General features: G+C 39.7%; 1 protein-coding gene across 11 annotated transcripts in view; it reads left to right on the top strand.

The window, feature by feature from the left end:
- DTNA (dystrobrevin alpha) overlaps nt 1–17,424 on the top strand; it is a 180,969-nt gene that overhangs the window by 159,336 nt on the left and 4,209 nt on the right. For 4 of the 11 annotated variants that reach the window (XM_066181763.1, XM_066181753.1, XM_066181790.1 and 1 more), the window contains 5 exons: nt 186–203; nt 4,191–4,350; nt 7,154–7,243; nt 7,751–7,919; nt 8,644–8,776. In XM_066181763.1, the coding sequence (XP_066037860.1) occupies nt 186–203; nt 4,191–4,350; nt 7,154–7,243; nt 7,751–7,919; nt 8,644–8,776 (570 nt within the window). Of the gene's footprint in view, nt 1–185; nt 1,778–4,190; nt 4,351–7,153; nt 7,244–7,750; nt 7,920–8,643; nt 8,777–12,036; nt 12,082–17,424 lie in introns of those variants that run through there. The other 7 variants (XM_066181809.1, XM_066181832.1, XM_066181799.1 and 4 more) reach the window with 3 other exon arrangements.

Genomic DNA, 17,424 nt, shown 5'->3' with positions numbered 1-17,424 from the left:
AGCAACTTTCTGCTAACTTCGCACTGTTCAGTGTTTCAAAGTGTGCAGAGGTGGGATCTTAATCTGGTCTCATATCTTCAACTATCTTGATTATATCTTCAACCCTGTGCTCCAAATTTAGCTATGTTTTTTGTTCTTCGCTTACATCCTGGCTCATCTCATGTGCTGATCCTCTTTTTCTTTAGGAAGAAGAATTGAAACAGGTAGCAAGTTACCTTCTCTTTGGAGGCCTTACTAACTCCTAAATGTGATTGTGTTCCTGTGATTTGTGTTACTTCCTTTGCTTGAGAAGTGTGTGTATTCTTTTGACCAAAATTAATATTTTGCAGTTCTTTCCACATTAGTGTCTTGAAGCCATTTTCACAGTGAAACATCTTAGCACTCAAAAAGCGCTAGAAATTGAGTCATGGCTACAAGGACTCTTTTTCTCACTCCTCTAAATTAAAACATGTAAGGTATAGAAACCACCCTTCAAATGTAGTGAAACCAACCTAGAATATGAATTAACTAGATAACATTTTGAAAACATAATGAGAAATTTTGTACTTTCAAGAAAAACATAACTGAGCTTAAATTAGACAAGGGCAATGAGTTTGAAAGCCCATTTTATCCAGAAAAAGTCAAGGTACAGTGTGAACATCTTTAAAAGTCAGCACTGATGCTGACAGTCCCATGAGTCTTCAGGGAAATAAATGTTTTCTGCAATCTAGATCAAAAAGTATTTACATTAATAATAGTAAATTTTAGAAGATTTAATTGTTTCAGAGCTTTCCAGTATTGTAATGGATCTTGGAAATACATTAGGCTTTTTAAAAAGGCACTTTTCAGATAGCAGTCTGATTTATGAGTTCAATAAAAGTGTTTCATTTTAACAAAATGCACTTCCTCCTGCTTTCATCAGCAGAGGTGCAGTCACAAGTCTGATGTTCTCTGTCTGTGATACAGCATGCAGAGTTTGTAGGTAATACTCACCTTCATAAAGCCAGCATTTGGCTAATTTTTGTAGAGCATCAGTTTGTTGCGCACACACAAAAAAATATGATCAAACACCACCTCTGTGTAAGGGCTCTCTTTTTTGATTCTGAAGATCTGCTTGCAGAAGAGAAGCTTCCAGTGTGACAGGAGTTACCTTATCATATAAAATGTTCACTGGACAGTGTAAGTGCAAGCACATTTTCAGGCTGCTATGAGGTATTTTTATGGGATTTTTTTTCCAAGAGTAATAGCCTTACTGAATACCAGCTGATGATGCTAAAGAATTACTCTCACCATTTCCATTTAATGATCCCCATTATGCTGTACCATTTCATGATCTGTTGAGAGAAACAGAATTAAATTAATTTCTGGAGGAATTCAATTGGAATGAGAAACCTTGCAATTCATCTAACGCTTATGAATTATCTATTTCTCCATTGCCCTTCCTTGAGAAAGGATAATGAGTTCTTCACATCCCTGTCATTTGACGAGGCTGTGTGATTTCCCCACATGTCATCGCAGTTCAGTCCCAGCAGAGGGAGCAATGGGCTAAAACTCCTGGAAAGCCAGTTTTCATTTCAAGCATTTAATCCTAGGCATGCATGGCACTTGGTAATGGGAAAATTTTCCTGTCTAGCAAGAGTTAACTTAAGAGCTGTAGCAATTTGACTAGGGATGGTGAATTAAATAAAATACCTGAAATTTTTTCTGGAAGGCATGAGAACACTGATAGCTGCAGCCAAGTACAACACGAAAGCCGAAGCCATCCAAATATCCACAGTGGATGTGGTAGCTCCCCTTTCAGCATGCTTTAGTCCTTACTGGTGGAGCTGTCAAGGTTTGGGAGCAATTCAGTGCTTGTCTTCTCTGCTGACCTTACCAAGAAGTTAAGACTGGCTGTCATAGTAGATTTCAGACCGTTAGGTCTAGCCTTTGAAAACCACAATTCTTCCAGTAACCACTAAGCAGGAATCCAATCCTAATACTTCATTCCCACAAACCTGGCCGGAGGTGGATCTAGATGAGTCAAATATATTAAGTTTTCACCTCTCTGAAATCAGGCATTCTCTAATATCCTCCTATTTCAACCTGCTGTTCGTTAGTTCTGTCTGATGCTGCCCAAATAGTATAAAAAGTGAGTAGTTTTTTTCCTGGACAAGGAACTCCAAATGCTTCATCTTCCTGTGCTTCCCAAACATTTTGTGTTTGTTCATCATAAACACAAGATCTTAGTCATAGCTGCAGAGCAAACAGAGGGTAAGCACTGGGTGTGCAGCAGCTTTCACATCTCTTAAGGGAAAATTCCAGCCCAGAAGTACTGACGGGGGCAGCTGTTATTTTTAGTAAATAAAATGCCTATCCTGAAGTTCATTCCTGAATATGACTGGAAGACAAGAAGCAAATCTTGTCAATTTTTTTCCTCATCTTTCTTTAAAGCTTCCTGCTGTTGTTGGTGTTCCCAGAGCAGAGATGAAAGGCAAAGGGGAGCTAAGGAAAAAGGCAGGTGAAAAAGGGCACTTGTCTTTCAGAGAGCTGAGAACCAAAAATTCTTTCGTAAATGTGTTTCAGTGAGGCTGAAATGTGTTCTGTCGGGGCATGAAAGAAGGAAGCTGTAGATCCTGGATTCCCTGCCTGATGTGCAGGGATTATGACTAACAAGGACCTTGGAGTGTCTCCAGGTTGTTCTGGGCCCTTCTTCTGGAGGATTAAATATCTCCTTTTCTGCTGGAGCTGGTGTAGATGATTCTAGAAACAGGAGACCATCTGGCCTTTATATATTTGATTTGTGTTTCATCCATCATTTAAATGTTCTAAAACCAATCATTAAAGAAATTAGAAATATTAAATCCTCCATTCTTCCATCAGCAATGTGCTTATTTCTCATAAACCTAATTTGCCCTTGATGGCTTTCATGTGGTAATGTCCCTTAGAAAGTGGTGATAGGCTAAAAGAACAAAAAGCTTAGTATTCTGATATATTATTTATGGTCCAGGCCAGGAATTTACAAAAATCTCAAGGGCAATGCTGCACTCATCCTGCAATGGCCTGCTCTTGTCTTTTTTAGAACATATTTGCTGAAAATAATCAGCGCTGCAGTGGCAACCAATACCAGAGTCAAAATAAATGCCAGGGAAAGAGTTAAGAAATCGTCCTGCATTTTTAAAATAAAGCCAAAATAAGGGAAACACCACCCCTCCAGTCAATTTTGACTGAAAACAACTCAGAGCTTGTGTTGCAGTTCCCCTTTAAAAGCACTCAAGCCACCTCCATCCTTGGCGTCTGCTAAACACTGGGTTTCAAAAGCCATGTGCAGTTTGGTGCGAGCTCCAGCATTAGTTTTTTTCTTACGTGGATATACATTCCAAAGACTTTGAAACAGTGGATAAGAAGAGCACTGTGTCTCTTGGTATCACTCACCTAGCTGCATTTGTAATTCTGTAAAGTCTGCTTGAATTTCAGCTAAGTGATCCTAACTGTGATGCGCTAACAGCATGACATTTATATGACTGGTGTTAAAACATTTTCGCTTCCAGCAGCTGAACCCATAGCAGGAATTTATATTGCCCTATCCCCACAGTGTTTTGGGAGTGCCTGAGTATGTCTTGTGGAACAGATAATTTAATAGTGGCTTAAACAGTTCTCTAGCTCCAAATAAAAAGCAGAAATTTGTATTATTTATTGCAAGTGTCAGACTTTATGTGAGTGAGAGGTTGTACGTACCATGAACTTGTCCTGCAGGGAGGCGGAGGGCAGGGCTGTGATCAGCTCTCGTGGCAGGGCTCTGCTGAAAGGGGCTGCTCCAGTTCCTTGCCCAGGCTGGAAGCATGCTGGTGCCAGCAGCTTTCCCTGTCTCACAGCCAGAATGGGTTAAAGTTTAGCAGACATGCATGTGTACTGGGGGAGTGAGAGGGGAGAGGGCAGAGAGGTCTATAGTGTGGTCTTTATTATCTTGGATTTTTTTTTAATTTAGCTGCCTGACATTTTCCCATGCTTAAAGGAAGTCAGATCTTGACTTATATTTTCCTACTTACTGTTTCTCTACACAGAAGCCTCGCTGTCAACTAACAACTGACTTTGGTTTATTTCTTCTAGCAAAATTAACATTACCCAACTGATCTGCAAACAGCACGATGCCTTTAAACTGCGGGATGAGTGACCAGGACAGCAGGCAGGCTCTTGCAAAGCCCCTGTTTAACCCCTTGATTGTTTTGCAGACGCAGGGGGCAGGCTCCCCACGCTCCTCACCCAGCCACACCATCAGCCGGCCTATTCCCATGCCCATCAGGTCTGCCTCTGCCTGCTCCACCCCGACCCACGCACCTCAGGACTCTCTGACCGGGGTGGGAGGAGATGTGCAGGAAGCCTTTGCACAAAGTAAGTCTCATTGATAGCTTGTCTGAGGCACCTGGAGACTGAAGAATCATTATTTCTTGTGGCTACTGACTAAATGTACTTGAACTTCTGAGTTGCTTGCAATGAAACAAAAGAAAACAAAAAACTTCTGTGACAACTGCATTTTGCCGTTGATAATCAACTTTGTCAGCCTTCAAGGCAAGCTGTCAAAGCAAGCAGGTAGGCAGAAACTGGACAATGATGCCAATTTATGGAGTTTGGGGTAAGAAGGAATTCTGATGCAGGAGGGTAAGAACAGTTATCACTGCTTTGTTAACCAAAAAATTGCTATTGACTTCAGCAGGCATTGTCAGTGTGTTGGTTTTAAATAAAGACTTGGCTAGAAGTAAATGATAGATTCATAGAATTAGTTCAGGTGGAAAGGGCTTTTGGAAGTCACTGTGTCCTTCTGCCCCAAGAAAGAGGGCTTCAAAGTGAGATCAGACCATTCAGGACCTTTACCAGTTGAGTTCTGGATGACTCCTGTCACTCATTTTCTCTGTTGCAATGTTTCACTGCCCATATTGTGTAAATTTCTTGTCCTTCTATCTGATTGGAACATCCCTTGGTGCAACTAGCAACTGTCATCCCTTGTCTTTTTGCTTTGGGCCTGAGAAGGGTCCAGTTAGACTTGGACAGGAACCAAGTCTGAAAATCTAGGTGAACCCTTTCTTTGCATTTCCAGAAAACTGTCATCACCTTCCCACTCCTTTTTCAAGTTAAGAATAAAATTTAAACTGTTTTGAATTTCTAAGGCCACAAATTAAATTTACTATGTTGAATACACAGAAAGTGAGTAGTCTGTGTTATCTAAATGAAGAAATATTCCTTATTTTTTTAATCTGCTGTCTCTAAAATATTTACATAATTGCAATTATGTCATCTGAATAAGTTTTTTCCCTCTTTCCCCAGCACAAATTAAACATAAGTTTAAATGTAAGCTCAGAAGTTCCTCTGCTACAGTGGAGGCATGCTTCTTCCCAGGAACCCAGTTCAACCCTTTCATGCACCCTTCCCCTTGACTTTCCTGTGAATTGTGTCTTTGTGTGTATTTTTGGACAAGGTTGAATATGTAATGCAATCAAGAACTTTCTCCTAAAATGCTGGTCAGTTCAAGTATTGAACACAGGTATAATTCCTGGTCCCAGCATAATGGGTTGCTGCTAATCTCATTTTCTGTGGCAAAAGAAAAACAGGCAAAATCTTTTCCTTTTTTTCTGCTATGAGAAAAATCAAGACAGGCAAAAACATGGAGCCCTAGCTCCTATGCTGTTATGGGACAGCATCTCTAGAGTTAAGAGTAAGATAAATAATGTAGTGGCCACAATAAAGCACCCATAAAACAATGCTAAGTCTGCCTCAGGCAAATGCATTTTAACTGTAAAAATGTGTTCTGTTCAAGATGAAAAGCAATCTAAGAACTTATGTGGTCACATTTTAAAACTGCTGCATTTGATAAATACCAAGGTTTGTGTCATTACTTACTGTAAGCTCTAGATGTGAAGGTCAAACCCAAAGCAAGCATTCTGCCACATCTTGACATACGACTTTGTGAGAGGGTTGGGCTGAGATTTTATGGCTCCATTCTCTGCTGCACCAACAGAGATCTGCCTATATATGCTTTATGCAGACAAGCCATGGTTGAAGGACGTTTTCTCTTCATTGTTTCTGTTTCTCTTTCACAGCATTTGCAACAGTTCAGAGGCACAAATTTGGGAAGACTTGAGAGGGAGTGGTTATCTTTGTGTGTAACAGAGAGTTTAACTGCTATAATTTACATTCCAGTAAATATTTGCTAATGGATACATTTTAAAAAAAAAAACCAAACCTCTTTAGGATCTGAGAAACTTTTTAAGATGTATTGGTTTGCATTCAGGGAGTTTTAAAAAATCTACAGTAGCCAGTTCCTGTAAATAATTCCTTTTGGAAGCCTAGGGATTCTGTGGAATATACTGATCATTCAGCTATTCAACGATAGTATCTGTGTTAGGGATTTGAGGGAGTTAAGCACACATTACCCACAGACCCCTCCTAAGGAAGGAGTATTCCATGCAGCTCGCAAGAATCTCTCATGATAGATGGTTAAGCGAATATTGCCAGGTTCAGCAGGGAAACACTTCTAGATGCATTATTAGAAAGAGTTTAAAAGCAGCCTGGGGCTGTTTAGAGAGGCAATAGTGCTTCCTTTATTAAAAAAAAAAACCAGCAAGGGGGGTTCGGAGGGAGAGAGAGAGACAGTGAATTATAGAATGTACAGGAAAGTCCTTGAGCTCCAGGAGAGGCTGAGAGGGAGCAGAGAAGAGAAATCCATATAGTCTTGATGAGGAATGAGGTCAAGTATGTTTCTTCAACATTTGCCATAATTATCTGGCAAATACCTGGCAATAATAGTGTCATTAAACTGAGCTGTGGGAACTTGGAGAAAACACTTCATTTATTCCCTCCTCCCCCACAGGCACTGTAAATGAGTTCACGCTGGATTTAATCTTCCAGGCCTGGTCTGCTGGTGTCACCACACAAATACAAGCTTGATGGCAATGAATAATCTCCACATATCTGCCATTGTGATTAAATGAAGCATGGGGGCAGGCTTCTGCTTTTGCATACAGCATAAGTAAATGAGGCCATTCTGCAGAGAACTCTTCTGCACGTGCCCCTCATAAGGACTTTGATACCCTGAATTATCACAGTGACAGCTTTCAGCAGGGTCAAAACTGCTTTCAACAGTAAAACATATGTCATGTGAATAATAGTAACACTGTGCTTTGTCCATCTCTTGCTTCAGGTGCGAGACGAAACTTAAGAAATGATTTGCTGGTGGCAGCAGATTCAATAACCAACACCATGTCTTCTTTAGTAAAAGAACTAAATTCTGGTGAGTGAGGCTAATGAGGGGCACTAGTCACCACAGTGACATTTCACATTTATATAAAAAGAGTGAGAGGTGGGAAGATACTTATCTTCAAAGCTTTTTATGCTTTTATTAAAAAAATCCCTAAATAACAGCTTCTGGAACTCAGCAGTTCTCAAAGCCATGGATGTAGACTTGCTGGATACACTGAAAACTTTTGTCTGTGATTCCACATGGAGTAGGATTTCACTCTTTAGAAATTAGATTTAGCATAGATCATACAGGGCATGTTGTAAAATGCAGTCTGTAGTATTACCATTAAAATACCCTACCTAATAACTGAGATAAGCAAAAACATCAGTATTTGGTCCCACCACAAGAAGAAAACTATAAGCTTTGCTGATGTAAGTAGAATAATAGGATTTATTCACTGTGAGGAGGTGGCATTCTCGGTTGGAAAGGCAAAGAAATGCTTAAAGAAATAGGCAAGTATACTTTTGTGGAAGTTAAATGGGAGTTTTTGCTTCACAGAAGTGGGCAGCGAGACAGAGAGCAATGTGGATTCTGAGTTTGGACGGACTCATTTTGATGACCTGGTTCCATCCCCGACATCTGAGAAGGCTTTCCTGGCGCAGATCCACGCCCGGAAGCCGGGATACATCCACAGCGCTGCTGCCACCGGCTCCATCCGCAGTGACATGTGGGTACCTGCCTGACACCCCTTCCTGACCTCATTCTTCTTCCTCTGAAAACAGAGTGCAGCATGCATTATTTCCTCTCCCTCACAATTCTTTGGGGGGAAAAAAAAAAAAACAAAAACATAAATCCAGGTGAGGAGCGCTTTATGGTTACATAGTAGTGGGCTCTGTAAACAGTGAAACTTGGGACTCCCTCAGGAGTGAGCTATGTCACATCCAGCCTGGAACACTCGGGCAGCATGGAGGCTGTGGGACAGCTGTTTTCCTAAACATGCCTCGCAGTCCTATTCCCTGTTTATCCAGACTAAGGGACTTGTTGGGGCTCACTGGAAAAGAAGAAATGTGTAGACAGAGAAGACAGAATGCTTTTCATTGACCTACTCAATTGATGAACAAACAGATTGATTTTTACAACCTGAGCCTTTCAGAGACAATAGGCATCTTACTAGTTATTTTTAGTTCATCCTTTTTGTATGAAGTTGTTGAGAACTTTTGTTACTCATTTCCTTAGGGGAGTGCCTTCAGCAGAATGTGCCCTTTGGGGAACTTCATGAGAGAGGGAAATAACAGAAGTGTTCTCCACTGCCAGGAAAATACTACCCAGTGGAGCATGTGGTTAGACTAACAGTATCCCACAGTCCTCATGGATTACAATAAAGAGAAGTTTTATTGACTCTATTGAATGTCATTCATCTCAGGAGGCTATTTATTAATAATTGTCTTTAGGGTTACAGAAGATGGAGACCCTTATGTCAGAGCAGATGATGAAAATTACGAGAACGACTCTGTCCGCCAGCTGGAGAATGAACTGAAAATGGAGGAGTACCTGAAGCAGAAGCTGCAGGATGAGGCGTACCAGGTGGGAGGAGATCACCTGCTGTCCATGTTTCTCCATAAGTGAGAAAGGATGATGACCCTCAGGTGCTAACCCTAGGCTCTGGGGCATGATCTCTTCTGGGTTACCAGAGCAGCCACATTCCAAGAACTGCTGCCACCCTTCCACAGGCACACATGCATCCAGCCTTTGTGCATATCCAAGAAGACCACATGCCTGAGACACGCAGCAGTAGTCCATAAGGGTACCAGGGATCCAGGTGGGACAGAACTGCGTCTGAGCTTGTTCTCTACCCATGCCTACCAAGTCACTTAGATCTCATTCCCCACTGCCACAGGTGCTGGTTGATGGTATCAAGATGTCCTGCTATTTTTGTTTTGTTTTGTTTTGTTTTTTTATCCAATAGCAAAAATATTCATAAGAGTTTCTCCAGTGTGAACTGAAGCTCAAGTGTAGTCTGTGTGTTACTGTCATTGTCAGAATCTGGAGATACAGAAGAGGGTCTGAAATGAATTGTATCCCAAAGAACCAAGTATTCAGCAAGTATCTGGTGCAGAAAAGCCTGGGGATATGTTATTAAACACCTCCCTGAGGAAACTCTCCAAGGGCATTTGTTTAAGAGTCTGAGTAAAGCAAATATGCCAGGGGGAGCTGGAATTCTGTATCATGGTCTCCAGTTCTACCTGGTGTTGCAGATTATTACCATGTTTTCAGTTATTCTGACTTGGAATATCTGAATTTAAAATACTTTGCTTCTTATAAAGTTGGAAATAGTGTCAATAGGAGGGAAAACCTAGTTCAGTTATTTGGGAGCAGAGCTGAAGCAAGCAATAACTTTGTTCCCACATGTTGATTGGCTCAAATTTGGACCTCACCCCTAAAGAGCGTATTAAATGAACATAGCAGATTAGACGTGTTCTGAGAGATGAGATGTCTGCAAATGAGGTTCAAAATCACTTTATGGGCAGGAATTCTTTATACTGCTGATTTCTAGGAGCTAAATAAAGTCTAGCCTTTTTTTCTGGTAGTTCTCCTCTAGTGTTCCGTGCTGGTCACTTTGGAGACAATCTGTGTCTGACAGGCTTGTGTTACAATGAAGACTGGCTGCTCTTTTGGTCTTGTTTTCTGTAAAGCTGCTAGAATATGTTAGTCTTGTAGAAGTTCATTTAATCTTACCAAAATTTGAGGCAACTTTGAGGTTCATGTGAACATCTTTTTGTTGTTGTTGTTGATGTAGACCTGCTGCATGCCCATGGTAGCTTGCCAAAAGTCGTTTTATTGCAGAGGTCTTTAAGGACATGACAAAAGGAGCAGGATTGTTATAGGTCATTTACTAAGGCAACAGCAGGTGACATAGGGGGAACTGTCAGAACTTTTTATCCAAGATAGGATATGTCAAAAATCACAGCCTTTAAACTTCTGAGCAGGATGAACAGCTACTGCTGATGTAAGGAAAAGTAATTGTCAGTTTAGAGAAGTGTCTAAATAGTCACAGCTGTCAGGCATCAAATAGTAAATGTTATTCTTGCTGGTAAAAATTCCATCTTCTTCAGAAAGAGCAGCAGACCAGTTTGATGTATTTTGATTACAGTATGGAAGTGCAATATATGGCAACAGTGTTACTTGAGTTTCACAAGTTACAGCAGGATTTTGTACATGCATACAATTCAGTATGTATGTGCACTGCAAATAAGGGCAGGAGAAGTTATGCATCATCAGTCACTTGATGACACTGGGTGTTACTCTTGCTTCAGTCAAAACAGTTTTTCTGCTGTTTCCCACCAGCATTCCCAGGAGAACGGGAGGAAATCTTCTCTCTATTAACATCAGAATAACACTCCTGAATTTAGGTGAGCCAGGACTAAACACGAGTGAAGTTTATTCCCCATTGTTTTACATGATTTGTTTCTACCAGGGCAACAAAGACAGACAAAGAATGCAACACACACACCCCCTCCCCTGGCCAAAAAAGAAGAAAAGCTTTTTTTTTTTTTTTTTTTTTTTTTTTTTTTTGGTCAAAAATGCATTCACTGAGGGAACAGAAAGTCCTCATTTTAGACAAGTTCTGCTTTACAGCATTTTTTCAAAAGAAGTTTCATGATGTACTTTACTGTCCGTGAGATTGTCAGCTCCTATCAGGCAGTGATTTGACAGTAGTGACCTGTAAGTAGAATCTATTTTTAGTTGATACCACAGCCCCAAAGCGTGTAATGGCAATGCATGAGAAGTCCTTCCAGTATGGGTGATGCCATTTAAATCAGGGAATGGGTTTAAAGGAAGCAAGAAAAGGTATTAAGTTCATAGGGACTACTAAGATGATTAGGAGCTGGTTGGAGAGTGTCATATATTGATCCTGAGACATGTGCTTTGGCATTGGTTGTTCTTTGCAATTTGCTGTTTATTTGTGGTATTTTGCTCTTCTATCCCTTTTTCTACTAATAGCACTGAGTATTCTAAAAAAGCCACAGCCTTGTACTTGGAAAAACAAAGGAAATTTGTAAAATTTCTGTTTAGGGTATCCTGTTGAACAGAGGCCAGGTCAACTATTCTCATTTGCATCAAACCAGTGGAATTTATTACAAGCTGTTTTACTGTTTGTACTCACATATACACTGCATTCATCTGGATTGCCAAAAAAAGCCAGAAGCTGTAGCTATCGTAATGCAATTGTCAGCTGTAAAAATCTGCACGGAGGAACTCCTACTAAGGTTGCAGAATGGTCACCTCAGTAACAATCTGGTAACCATTTTTATGTTATTAAATGACTCACTTCATGTAAAATCAGCACATTTAGAAAAACATGTAGATGTAGTGTAGCATGAAAGATGGATGGCCCAAACCCACTCTTGCTATTTTGTGTCACCTTGTGTCCAAGAAAGATTTTTGTGCTGAACTCTAAATTAGTATTAAAAAAACAAGATACGTAGGGAAATCAGGGACATGAAACCTTAGAGGAGGCTTCTTTCTCTCTCTTTTTTTTTTTTTTTTTTGAAGCATGTTGTAAATAACAAGTATCTGTATCAGAAAAAAACCCAAACACATTTAATGCACAAGTGTAAATGCTAACAGTGTGTATCCTCCCACATCTGTTTCCACTTTTGTTCCTGGTACAGTCTTTTGGTGGTATGTTGTGTAAGACAGTTTTCACTGGGTTTATTTTCTGAGTCCCTAATTGCTCCCTTATTTCTAGGCTTGTGCATGGCTTTTTTCAGAGTAATACACTGCCTGGCTGCTCACGGGCTTAATTTGTCATCTTCCTGTTTTCTGTCCTTTGTTATCTACAGGTCAGTTTGCAAAGTTGAGTGCAATATTCTTCTCTCTCCTCTCAAGTAAGTATTATTATAATTTAGAAGAAAGTTTGGAATTATTCCTCGTAATAATATACATTTCAGTGACTATGCATCTTGTGGCACCTGAATGTATGTGACAATGCTGTTTCTTTCTCCTTTTAACCCATGTTGGGATGCCTTGGAATCTCTCTGAATCAGTTCTAATTTATGGATCTGTAGTCCTAGTCCCAAGGATTCCTGTAAAGCCATCACCCTTTTTATATTTTTCCTTTGTTGACCATCAGAGTGAGAATGGGGAATTTTGATCCCTGGGAATGATGACAAATATATTAGCCAGTACAGAGAAACCTAATCCAGAAGATAAGGAACCAGATTACATTTCAGGAGACCTGAGTTTAAATTCCCTTCAAAGCTTTAGTCTTCCTAGGATGACTGAAATAAATCATTTCGGATGAGATCAGAACATCTACTCTAGTGTGTGAAACAAGACTTACGCAAACTTTAAAGAAAGAAATCCACCAGCTGCTTAACCACAGAGGTGTCCTCAGATGTGTTGTGAAAATTTACAATGCCCCAATCCAAGTGGAAGGCACTCAGCTACTGGATAGAAGCTGGCAGTTCAGAAATATGGCAAGCTCTATAAATTCCCTTCTGTCCCATATTCAGGTCATGTTCCTGACACATGCCAACCTCACAGTTGCAGCACTGAGATTATTGCCAAGTTCAACAATTGTGTTTCTCTTCAGGAGGACAGACATCTATTTTTATGAAGTAGCTTGTTACTCTGAACCTTTGCCCAGGAAATGGGAGACCACACATTTCTTCTTGCCTCTTCTGAAGCCTGAACTTGGCGTTTCTGATTTTCTAGAAGAGTGCAGTGCCCTGCTGTGAAGATGGCCGTGAGATAGTGATGCCCATCCTGCTGAGACACTGAACCATGGGCTAACGGGGATGGAAAGGGAGGAGAAATCAGAATAGGGATCTCATTCTGGTCTGCAGACTGAGCCTCTTCCTCAAAGTCAGAACTTAAAGCAAGCAGAGGTCAAAAATCAAATGGACAGTGGAGCTTAGGAGCAGGGTCACGTTCAGATGAGCAAAAGGAGTGAACTAGCCTGTGCCGACTCTTGCAGGAGCTCATATTGTTAGATTTTGTGTGTCATGTTTTATGCTAAACCTCCTTATTTATATGGGAGTTTTGATGGTAAAACTTGACCCTGATTCAAGGGGTTTTCATCTTCTGATGACAGTAAAATTTGACTGTTAAAATGTGTACCGTGTGAAAGCAGCTGCTAGTGGGTATTTCCAAAGCATCTGTCTCAGTGTCACTTGCAGCTGAAGCAGAATAACTGGATGTGAAAAGCAAGTAAACTGCAATACCCAGAGTACTATAAACACCAAATAACTGCTCATAAAAATTCTCCTAACATTGCTCATCAGGTTACATTCATTTTCTCAGTAGTCTTGTTAAAAGCATAAGCCATGTAGAGTTTCCTAAACACTGACAGCCTGAAAAATAAGTTTTCTTACTCTGTTTTGGTGCAGTTGTCAGTTTTAGATCAGGTCATGATAAAAAGGAAAGTAAATCTTTCAACAACAACCTGTGTGTGTAACTATGTAAATAGTGGGAAATTTATATATAACTGAATATAATTACAATTTGCAGTAGTAAGTCAAAAAAACCCTTTTTAAGTAGAATTACAAAACTCAGGCAATTCTATTTAAGGTTTCTTTTTTTGTTGGGAAGCAGTGTTAACATAGTGATGTGGGGAAACATACTGCCCTAAAAGCATGGCTTTCTTGAAAATACTTATCCTGTCTCAAATTAGCAGATATATGAGACTTGAGATACTGTCTTGTCTCCTGGATGGTTTTTGAAACCTTGTCAAAAAGAAAGGTTTTCATAGTGTAATTCTTTTCAGCTCCCAGGGGAGCCCTTTGGCCAGTACCAAAGACTGTAACATTCCCAGGAGCTATAAAAGCCCAGCCCTACAGAAATTGGCTTCCAAAACTGGTGGACTTGGCACTTCACCTATATGCACAAGAACAAAATGTATTATGGTACATTATGGTAAATACATGTTCACATGGTAAGTGAATCTGCTCAGGATTCACTCCATTGTGAATATGGAAGTCTGTCATATCTTGTGTGCTTTATTTGGTACTTACATTTCACAGCACTGGAAAAATGACTTCAAAATAGTTTATGCCAGTCATGGTATGTAAAGTGCTTTTGCAGTTTTCATTGGGTTCTTGCTTGAAGCTTAGAAGCTGCAGGAAGAATTTTATTTCTAAGCCCTTATTCAGTCAATAATGATCCAAATACTGTTGATATGGCCCTAGATGGCCGTAGGAACTAGAAAGCCAACAGACTTTCTGATCTCACACAAGTATTACGTTTGTGCTTATTAAAATAAAAAAACAAGCAAACCGAAGATGGGGGAAATGAGATCAGTTTGTTGTGGCTCCTTATGATAGATGTTGCTGCTGATGGCCAGCCACAGAGTTTTGTTCATTTCCTCATTCATCTGAAATTGATGTTATTTGATTGATGATTTTTGCAATCTGTTTGCATTTGCATCTTTAAAAGTACTATGTACAATTTTCTGGAATTGATTTTAAATAGAATCTAGTATAACAAATTTCCAAGAGAGCAAGTGATTCCAGTAACACATAAAACATAATTTAATCGTGTTTTCAATTTACTTTTTATGTTCAATAGCTTTGGGGTTTTTTTTAGTAAAGAAACTGAATGAATTTGAACTTGTTTTTAGCAGGTATTAGGCAGATCTTGACATTAGGTGAAGCTGCAGCTTTGATGTTGTTTTACCTTTATCCCCTTGATAGCACTTGGTTTTCTGCCAAGAGTGGCCAGTGGGAGCAGAAAGCCTGCCTTTCAAAAACTGGTTGAGAAGTTGTCATTTTCAGTTAGTTGCTGTTGACTCATGCAGTAGACATGTCCTCACGAGACCTACCGTTTCCTAGATTTTCTAAAGCTATGCTTTTTTAGTGCTGGCACACATTTGAATTGGTCCTGCCTGTTTCATTTATATGCATTATTATAACAGGAGAGAAGGTGTGTAAAACTAAAAGAAATCAGACCTAAGGCATCCACTGAGAGGGAGTACAGGGAAGAGGCTTTATTGCAGGTTTTGTTCTCATTTAAACTGTGATTTTCCCTATCTTGACAAAAATATAATCATTTCAGTTAAAGATTTAGATCCATTCCCTCTCCAAACCCTCTCACTCTCTCAAAACCTTATAACATGAACGGTTGTGGGGTCTGAGGCTTTGGGTGTCTATGGGTGACATTTTCCATTGCAAAAGTGACTGAATGGTTTGTATTGAAACAGTTGGAACTTTTTAAAATACAAAACCCCAAGTCCTCTCAAATTTTTGATATGAATGCATCCTTTAAAAATACTGTGTATTCACCCTGACTGTTTTTCCAGGACAGAATTCGTGTTGAGTAACACTTCCATCTTTTTTTCATCCCTTGCCATTTTTTGGAACCTCTGTTTTCATGCTTACCAGCAGAGATTAGGAATATCACCAGATGTCAGGTGATAAAACCTATGGGGCCAAGGGAGATGGTACGGTCAGTCTAGTCCAGTCTTTTTCATTTTTTCTTGAATAAATACCTAAAAGCCAGCATTATCTGTACCATTCCGTTTGAAAATAGCAGGAGGATAACAGCGCAGTAATTTTCAAAAATGTCTGCTACCTTCACTCAGCTGTATTTTGGTTTTCTTTTCTTTTTGGTTTATTTTTCTCCCTAAGTCCTCCTCTTCTTAGCATGTAGGCGTAAAAAACACTGTAAAAAACTGTGACCGAGTTAACAGGGAGGAAGAAGCTTAAATTTGTGAATTCAATTCTAAAATTACACCAGTGATAGGGATGTTTTTTTGAAAAATCACTGAATGACAAGTAACAGAAAAGAACTTGTGGATTAAGTAACAGAAGAGGTCTAGTTTTATATCATGACAAATCATATGAGTCTTAACTTGGAATTAATTTTGGCACTTCCAAAACATTACAGTGAATTTAAAGCTCTGAGGTTTGTTAGCACTCATTATTTCTTGTAGGAAAATATCTCTATCCCAGTGCCAGCTGGGGAACAGAGAGAAGTCTGGGGAGAATTTAGAATAACCCTTCCCACAGTTCACCAAAGAGAGGTAATTTATCCAGAAAATAAGAAGCAAACCCATATACTTATTATTACTGTCAATGCATCTTAATGCATCCCATGTTTCACAAGCCACTCTTACTTTTCTCTTGTGGTTTATAATGGTACCATCATGAAATATGAGATGTTCCTATATTTTTGTATATTAGGGAAAATTTTGTTACCAAAAGGGCTGCCAAGCATTGGAGAAGGCTGCCAAAGGAAGTGGTTGAGTCACCATCCCTGGAGATATTTGAAAGGCATGTGGATGTGGCACTTGGGGACATGGTTTAGTGGTGAGACTTGGCAGTGCTGGGTTAATGGCTGGACTGAATGATCTTTTCCAGCTTAAATGATTCTATTATTTACATGACCCTCAAGCTGATTCAGTAAACGTCAGTCTCAGGCAGCTGAGAACTGTCCTCTTCCATGCCTTTGATTTGCATTTTTTGTCTGAATTGTGAAGAGCAGAACATTCCTTTGCTGAGATTACCAAATCAGTTTGCAGACTTAGGAGGTACAGGTGCATGTCTGATCTTTAAAAGATACCATTTAAGATGCACCCCAGAAATTTTTATGAAGCTCTCACTGGACTTGCAGTGCAGGTTTCCTTTGCATTTATCAACCAAGTGTTAATGCTTGTCTTTTGTAACCATCTGACACAAGGAGACACTAAATTAAGATCATTATGCCATTTGGCATGGTTAGATATTAAGGAGTGGGGTGGAAGTGTTTGTGCTTGAATACTTAATACAATCAAATGGTCTCAGGAAGGAGAAGCAGCAAACTAAACTACCTGACCTTTCTTCATTCATCAGATTTAATTTAACTATTTTTGCTGGAGTAATTTGCATTTCATCTCCCATTTTTTAGACCAGCTTTATGCCTGAAATGAGTAGAAAAGGATTCATGTGTGGGGAGTGGTATATTATGCTGTGATTATCATATCTCATGCAATGCAGATTGGTTTTCTCTCTGAGGTAGTTCAAAAGAAAAAGGGATGAGTTCCTCAACTTAGGAAGGGTTGAATGTGTAAACAGTGCCATTACAATAAATGTGCCAAAAGCAGCAGTTTGCAGTATTACCTGACTGTAGGTCCTGACATAGTTCTGAGAAGGAGCAGCAGTAACCTATCAAGCATTTTCCATTACCAGCTAAAACTTTGATGCCACTTCTGTAGGAATTTAACATATTCACTGATGCTTCAGGACACAGAGGAG

This window comes from Chamaea fasciata, unplaced genomic scaffold, assembly GCF_029207755.1.
Source record: "Chamaea fasciata isolate MVZ Bird 193981 ecotype frontalis unplaced genomic scaffold, bChaFas1.0.hap1 SCAF_1, whole genome shotgun sequence".
NCBI lineage: Eukaryota > Metazoa > Chordata > Aves > Passeriformes > Sylviidae > Chamaea > Chamaea fasciata.
This window is presented reverse-complemented; position numbering and strand designations above follow the sequence as displayed.